At 47.7% G+C, this 7,755-nt stretch overlaps 1 protein-coding gene across 3 annotated transcripts; it reads right to left on the bottom strand.

Moving 5' to 3' along the window:
• Positions 1-883: 883 nt before the first annotated feature.
• ZDHHC12 (zinc finger DHHC-type palmitoyltransferase 12) lies at positions 884-6,059 on the bottom strand. Of its 3 annotated transcripts, none has more exons than XM_032707985.1 (5): positions 5,774-6,059; positions 4,998-5,134; positions 4,024-4,110; positions 2,722-2,888; positions 884-2,257 (listed from the first exon to the last, which is right to left on the bottom strand). In XM_032707985.1, exons 1-5 carry the CDS (start codon positions 6,042-6,044, stop codon positions 1,948-1,950), a joined length of 972 nt encoding a protein of 323 aa, XP_032563876.1. In that variant the 5' UTR covers positions 6,045-6,059; the 3' UTR covers positions 884-1,947. The 3 variants fall into 3 exon arrangements, with proteins under 3 accessions (XP_032563876.1, XP_032563877.1, XP_032563878.1); XM_032707986.1 differs by having other exon boundaries at positions 2,722-2,885; XM_032707987.1 differs by lacking the exon at positions 5,774-6,059 and adding an exon at positions 5,403-5,503.
• Between the last annotated feature and the right edge of the window lie 1,696 nt (positions 6,060-7,755).

Genomic DNA, 7,755 nt, shown 5'->3' with positions numbered 1-7,755 from the left:
CCAGGACTGGTCCAAATGCTTCAGAATTCAACACAGTAAGAGCTGTGTTTGTGCAAAACACACTGAACCTGGATTTCCTTTCAACCTCCTGCTCAGACTGGCAGGACACTGGCCCCTTTGGAGCAGGATACACGTTTTCCTTGCTGTTGTTTGAGTGGTAACAGTTGGCTGTTGCCCTTGTGGTGTGTTTTGTGGCTTTTCTTAAGGTCAAGGCCACTGTGAAGTGGGAAGTAGCACAGTGGATTGTTAGCACAGGTGAAACGTAGAACTTGGGCTCAAAGAGAGAGGCATAAAGAATTAAAAAACGCATATTTAATATTTTATTTTATAATTTAGAGTAAAAAAAAAAAGGTAAATTATCATCCCAGTGCTTTTTGAAAGTAATTACCAAAGAAAGCAAAACTGTGCTTTGAGCTGTAGTATCTGCTGACAAATTTCTACTTGACTGATACCTTAAGAGCCAGAAAAGGTGATCCAGACTTCAGCAGGCACCACAGTGACACCAACAAACTACAGAATCCATTCTGGATGCTATTACAGTGTCACAAAAACAACCCTTAGTGTTTTTGTATCCCTCATAAGAGCTTCTACCCTGAACAAAGCAGACTGGGAACTGATCGCAAACTCTGGACTTGGTCGAAAAAGGAATCTTCTGCTGGTTTTGATCTGCTTTTGGACTGTCATGCTGTGTTAGTGACTACACTGTTCTTTCGTGAGTGTTCATTAACTTTAAACCCTGAGTGCATCCTCCTGGCTTGCCAGATGTGCTCCTGAGCTGGTGTCAGTTCCTGAGCCAAGGCAATTAAGGCACAAAATAATTTTAACTAACATTTTGTTGTGGTGGTTTTTGGTGTGGTTTTTTTTTTTGTTTGTTGGTTTGGGGTTTTTTTGTTTGTTTGTTTGTTTTAACAGAAAAGGGTCAGGACTAAAACTGACACCACAGCCTTCTCTGTTTTTAAAGCTGAAGTTGGCCATCCCAAACTTCCTTTTAATATCCCATGGAAAATTGAAGTATGACCTTTTATTTCAATGGAAAACAAGTACACTTGCTGCTGTCCTGGAAGCTGTCAGCACTCCTTGTCTCATCCACCAGGACCTGGCAGCTTTCCTCTTGCACTGAAATTGTATTCTTTTATTAAAATCTCACTAGTCTGTTGAGGTAGTAGTAGTTTTACCAATAACTCAGTAGCCAAGCATAACTTTTCTATCCAGAGAAAAGTGGATGGTTATTATTCTTTGCTGACTTGGTTCAAAATAGCCTGTGAATTGGTAACAGCAGCATCAACTTAAAAAGCTGTGAGGAAGCTGCTCAGGGCATCACAAAGTACAGGCTAATTATCTCATAAGCTGAATTGGGTGTCTTACAGCTGTTTCTCATGCACATTAACAGTGTTAAGCCTCAAAGCTTTGTGGAAAGCATTAACTTGAGGCATGTGGATGAAATGAAATTTGCTTTTGACTGTCTAAATATTTACTCAAGTATTTCTGTTTCATGCCCAGTACTACTGACAAAAGGCACTGCAGTTCTCACAGTCAGAACTAGGCTGAAGAAAGGCCACAGGAATTATATTGATCCTGGCTGGTTTTGTCTGTAATTGCTGCTTTTTCCTAGCAGCAAAAGGAAAGGGAGACCTCAGGGAAGAGAATTCTTCAGGAGGTGTGGGTGCAGTTAAGAAAAGGAAGTAAATTTAGAGAGATACCTTTGCTCAGACCAGAAATCAGCTCTGCTGGCCTTGGCCTTCCCAGAACCAGTGTCTCATCTTTAACAGTGTTATTTGTATATAAAAAATAACCCTGGCTATCCCTGAAATGTACTTTGCAGGACGAGCAGGTTGTGGAGCAGGTTGCACAGTCCATGATGTGTTAAAGTTCAGTGCAAGGAAGCAGCAGCAATTGCATGAGCAAAGCTCTGCCCAGCAACCTGCAGGTGTGTTGGTACTCCTGGGACTAGACAGGCTCACTGTTCCTGTGAAAATAGATTTGCTCCCATGCAGTGAGGTGGCGTGAGCAGAAGAATCTCCAGAGGTTGAGGATTATCCCCTGGTCAAAGGGATTCTCCAGCTCGGAGTGGCGCAGGTAGGAGATGCGGTGGTGGGACATGAACTCCCAGGTTGTGGTGTTGCACGAGATGAGGTACAGGTGGGAAACAAGCAGCAGCAGGACCACAGTGGTGAATATGACTATCAGGAGGAAGGAGAGCAGGAGGAAAATGTTGTACTTCAGCCATTCCCAGGACTGTTGAAAGTAGAGGCCCGACCTTTCGATTCAAAGAGAAATAAATCTGCAGTTAAAGGAGCAGAATAAGTTCCATAAACCTGATGGCACATTTAAATTTGATTCATAACTAGTGAGCTGCTGATAATCCTTTACTACACAGAGTTAATATACTGTAAAGTCCTGAGAGACTGCACCTGTAGGGATTGGAATCTAAGAAGTTCAGAAATGCTGGTTCCCCTGACAGCTGAGAGACAATTGCCTTGAGTTAACTCCTCTCCTGAACAGCTGGAACCCTGATGGAGTTTCCAGCACTTGGATTTGTAAACAAAGATCAGTAACTGAAGCAAAATGAACAATGAAACCTAAATGATCAGATTCTGCTCAAGATTAGGGGGCTTCAGGATGCAAAAGACGGTGAAGATCCAAAGCCAATCCAATGATCTACACCAACCCTTCCGTGGGCCTCGAGGAGCACCACAACTTTCAGCCACCTCCTGCCCTTACCAAGCAATGTGGCCTCCCCACAGCAGAACCACCAGCTGCACAGTCAGGTAGGCTATGAAGAGGGGGTGGTTCCTTTCCCCCACACAGTTCTCAATCCAGGGGCAGTGGTGGTCGTAGCGCCGCACGCAGTGCTGGCACAGCTGGCAGTGCCTGGCTCTCATGGGCTGCTGCAAAACACAGACAATCAATCAGAAAAAAAACCCACTGGCAGTAGTCACTGCAGTAGTGCTGTCCCACTCCCTGCTTGGTAGAACAGAACATCATGCAAAACTCCTCCTCCACAGCAGTCCTGTCCCTAAAGCACTCCAGGGTGAGACAACAGCACATCAGCATTGCTAAGAACAGCTCTAGGGGGTCTGTGATTCCCCTGGTACAGACCCAAATGGGTGAGATTCAAACTAAGTGACTCTCACACATTATTTCTATCTACACATCTTTATTATCTACATATTTATAGGAAGTCCAGTGTGCCATGGAGGGAGACAGAGCCAATGAGTCCATTCAGGAAAGCACGAGCAGACTATTGAAGTGAGAAACTAGGACCACTGCTGTTGAATAGAGTGGGTAGGGATGGGATGTTTTTAAGGGATGCACAGAGGAGGGAAGTATCTGATTCTGTCAGTACAAGACACTTGCACAGGAAAGCAGCTCAAATACCAGGAACAGAAAAGATGAAAGACCTGACTGAGAAAAGTAGTGATTCCTAAGATTTGTGCCCTGAAGCATAAAAATGCTTTGCCAGCTTTTCCTCCTGCAATAAGCTCACTTCTCCTGGTAGATATTCTTTAGGAATTTATGGAAGCTGGGATAATGCTTAATTTTATTAAACCGATAAGGATCACTCTGAAAACAGGCCTCTCTAGGCTTTAGGCAAACTGTTTTAAGAGCTAATTAAATTGCTCTAATTTCTCCTTCATGCTGTCTTTTACCATCCAGGCCAATGTTCTTTTGTTTTAAGGCCTCCAAACAAGCTCTCAATGATGATCAGTTCACACAGGGCCTTCAACTGCCCTTCTGACTATCAAGGTATGTTCAAAATAACCTTCTTGACACTGGTTGACATGGCAGTAAGAATGTAGAATACAATTTTTCCATGGCAAGAGAAGATCCTTGTTTCTACAAGCCAGCAGGGACTTCCAGCCTTGGAAAACTGGCCTTTGTGCCAGTGTCCATCAGTACTACATGTGTAGCTACACAATCTGGCCTCTGAGCAGCACTGATGGAGCAGAAAAATACCAACAACAGCAGCTGAATTTTCAGATCACTTATCCCATCCTGTTCCAGCATGTTCTGGGTGCCCACCTTCACCAGGCAGTAACCACAGCGCCGCAGCTTCACGTCACCCGTAGCCTGGGGGATCACCAGGCCCTGTCCTTCAGCCTCCCCTGCCTGCAAAAAAAGAGACAGAGGAAGGTTTGTGTGGTGCTGTCTTGGCATGACTGAGCTGCCTTACTGCACCACAGTGCTGGTTATCTCTATCATTAGGAAAGTTAAACAAAATAATTCCTTGGAATTCCTAGAGAAGCTGCAGTTGTGGTACAGCAAGAGAGAAGGGGCTCCTGTAACCACACAAAGAATGTTTGCACAGAGGCAGAAATAACTGTGGACAAGACACACTTTGGGACAAAAACAAGATTTCATTTCCAAACACAATAGTGATGTCTTCTCAGTATAAGCAGTGCTACTTATTCATCCACAGCCACACTCACATTAATGATGGAGGACCAAGACTGATCATGCTTTTGTCCTTAACAGTCTGGCAGGCAGTGAACCTCAGGCAGACTATCAGTTACTGGAACTTTGCTTCTCCATTTATCTCACTGTAACTTGTTTGTGTGCGTGTCCTCTGAGAGAGCAACGAATCCATAAACAGTTCAATAAACAGGGCTGCAGAGAGCACTGTCTGCCAAGCCTGCCCTTCAATTTAGGTTTTTGTGCACTTGTACCACTTAAGAGTTAGAATAAAATAGGTCATGTACACATTCTATAGGGCACTGCAGCCTCTGCTGGAAGACAGGACTTGGGCTCAAATGGCACAGTCACTTACAAGGTCAGTGTGGTGTGAAAGGCACATTTAAAGTCTGAACCCTATTGCTGTTGTTACAGAATATGAATGTGAGGCCGTCTGGTCTCATCTCCGATGGTCTGTGTGTGTTTCCTTCACACCAGCACAACAGAAACTATTTCACACTGTTCTTATCTTGCAGAGTGGAAAAAGAAGAGAAGCCTATGGACTTTACAGCCTCACCACTTTGTTCATTTATGAAGGGATTTACCTTTGCTTCCTCTTCAGGCTTAACAAAACCCGGATCCATGAGAGACACTTTGAAGTACAGCAGGACGGAGCACAGAACCAGCAGGACAAAGATGAGCGGCTGCAGCAGCTCCCCGCGCTCCTCTTGCTCGCGCAGATCTGAAAGGTACCCAAAAAAGAGAGAGAGCAGCAGCTCCTTGTGAAGCGTCCGGGATGTTTCCCTCTGGCCTTAGCAAAGGGATCCCGCACCTACGGGGAGAAACGGGGCGGGGTGAGCGGGGAGAGGCTGAGAAGGGGCTCGCACACCCTCCCCTGCCCTGGGGGCACCCCCGGGCCGTGCAGAGGGGCAGGGTCCGCACAGCCCCGCACCGATCCCCGTCCCCCGGTGCCCCCGGGGCGGAGCGGGCCCGGCCCGGCCCCGCCTCACCCGTGCGGTGCAGGAGGAGCCCGAGCGTCAGGGCCGCGCTGAGGGCCGTGTGTGCCGCCCGCACCCAGCGCCCGCCGGGCCCCATGGAGGCACCGCGGCGGCCCCGGGGCTCCGCCGGCCCGGAAGGGACCGGGCGGGGCCGGAGGGGACACGGGCGGGGCCGGGGCACGGGCAGCGCCCCGAGGCGGGGCCAGGGCGGCCTGTGCCGGCCCGGCGGGCGGGGGCTCCGCGGGGCACGGGAATCACTTCTCTCCTCCTCGCGGGTTCCGCTGCCCTTAGGCTCTGCTGCCCTGTAGAACCGAGCTCTCTTTCCTCCCCACCACTCCCGGTTTTTCCCGCTGCAGCCCGCGGGCCTGTCCTCCCACACACACCGCCCGTGTTGTGCCCAGCGAGCCGGCCCAGCGCCCCGGGGCCTTTCCCGGAGGAAGGTGCCGGACTGGATGATCTCCAGAGGTCCCTTCCTACTCGGATTCGGTACTTTCCCTGAGCCCCTTCCCGCCCCGAGCCCGGGCTCTCAATGACTGTGCCGGGCTGTGCCAGCGGGTGTGGGGAGCGCAGGACTGGGCACAGTGCTCGGCACCTCCGATACACCAGGGCGGACACTGCTGGGTGTGCACAGTGATGGAAGGGTCTGGGAGCCATGGAAGGGTCTGGCAGAGATGGGTCAGGCAGCGGGTGCCGTTCGAAGGCTGCTCGAGGCGGTGCCTGAGGTGCTGCACTGCATTAACTCCAGTCTTGCCAAAGTGATTATTCCATGTGTTCATTTCCATCCCCCGGGAAGAGGCGCAGAGGCCGTGCCTGGCTGGACGCGGTTACAGGGCACCATGAACAAAACGGAGCCTGGAGAATGCCCGTCATAACTCGAGGAGGGATGTGATCTGGCCGGGGATGTCTGCACTGAAGAGGCTCCTGGCTGAGCGAGGGCACTGGACGGCCCGCAGAGCGAAGCAGGTGTGTTTAGAGAATGGCCCTTCTCAGCTGAAACAGGCATCTAAAAGCAGCTGAATTGCACCCCAGATGTCTCTTGCTAACAGTAAAGAAGCTAAGGTGACTATAGCATAGATGTACGTATTTACACTTGGGGAGTGTCTGTCAGTTTAGGGGAGATGAATCTCATCACAGGCCTGTAATAGTTCCAAAATCAGTGTTTTCTCTTTACACTATTTTCAGTTTTAACACAAATAAACCTTGCTGCTTTTGTTGCCTTCCTTCTCAGTGAAAATTTGGAAAGAAAAATCCTATTCTTTCTAAATTTACCCTCCAGCACCTTAAAAGTAGCTGATTCCTTGATATTGTTTGCCCATAAATTCATTATTTTGGTCTCTTTAAGTCAGTGGCTACCTGCTGATTCCAGGAAAGCACCTGGCTGTGTGGGTCACTTAAATGGTTTACCTGAGACAGCTGGGTTGAAATGTTAATAAAAATTGTAGACAAAATTTTCAATAATCATTCAAACCCTTTTGCTTTAATTTTTTTTTTTATTCCAGGTAAATGCAAAACTTACAGCTATCCTTCCTCAGACACCTCACAGACTGTACTGGTGCTTCAAAAAAAGGTGGGTAGTGTCTTTCCTTCCTTGCAGAGAGGTGTAAATTTTAAAGCTTAATAATGGCAATCTGAGTAGTAACAACATTATCCACTTGAAAGTAGAAACATTTTGATGTTCTAGAATAATCTGTCCTAAAGAGTGTATTCTCACTCTCTTTGTGATTAAAATAATTTGGTGCATGTTACTCTTTTTATCTTCTCCTTCAGCTGTGAAACCTGTCTTGCAGAGATCAGAGCTCATCTCTGTCTCAAGGGCTTCAGCCTCAGCGAGTGGTTGAAATTAGGCTCAGTTCCAGAAAATCTCTAATAGTGAGTTTCTGAATGGAGATTCTAGGTTCTTACGGCATTCCAGCTAGGAATTCCATGCTGCTGGAAGCCTCAGGTATCTCTCTGTCCTCTTACAACAGGGCACATTTTCAGAGGCAGTTCAGTTTCATATGATTCCCCCTCCCACTCTGTTCACCCGGAGTCTGATCCTTTAGACTCCACAATGACCACTGAATTAACCGGCAGTTGAGCCCTTGCAGGACCAGGGTCTTAAGAAGAAAGTCACGCTGGCCTTAAAGCAGATTGACTGGCTTAAGCCAGAGGCTTTTCTTAAGTGCTCAGCTTCTGCCCACTTACAAAGCCTGGGCTGTGGAGTGTGAGCTGCAGATCTGTTACGGAGTTCAGAGCAATCTGTACGCTCAAATATTGTCCTGATTTTTTTATTCTCCTCTCACACAATCTCCTAACAATACTCTCTTCCTCCACATCTCTTTTCTGTTGACAAACAGTTTTGTATCCCTTGGAGTGATGAAAGGCA

The sequence above is a fragment of the Chiroxiphia lanceolata genome, chromosome 21 (assembly GCF_009829145.1).
Source record: "Chiroxiphia lanceolata isolate bChiLan1 chromosome 21, bChiLan1.pri, whole genome shotgun sequence".
Taxonomy (NCBI): domain Eukaryota; kingdom Metazoa; phylum Chordata; class Aves; order Passeriformes; family Pipridae; genus Chiroxiphia; species Chiroxiphia lanceolata.
This window is presented reverse-complemented; position numbering and strand designations above follow the sequence as displayed.

What these genes read in the sequence shown, in the direction of transcription:
- ZDHHC12 (XM_032707985.1), bottom strand. Translation starts at nt 6,044, where the DNA reads ATGGCTCCCAGACCCTTCCATCACTGTGCACACCCAGCAGTGTCCGCC. An exon ending in AGCCTGAAGAGGAAGCAAAG is followed by an intron (nt 4,111 to 4,997) that starts GTAAATCCCTTC and finishes CTTTTTTTGCAG; the next exon opens with GCAGGGGAGGCTGAAGGACA. An exon ending in GTGGTTACTGCCTGGTGAAG is followed by an intron (nt 2,889 to 4,023) that starts GTGGGCACCCAG and finishes TGTGTTTTGCAG; the next exon opens with CAGCCCATGAGAGCCAGGCA.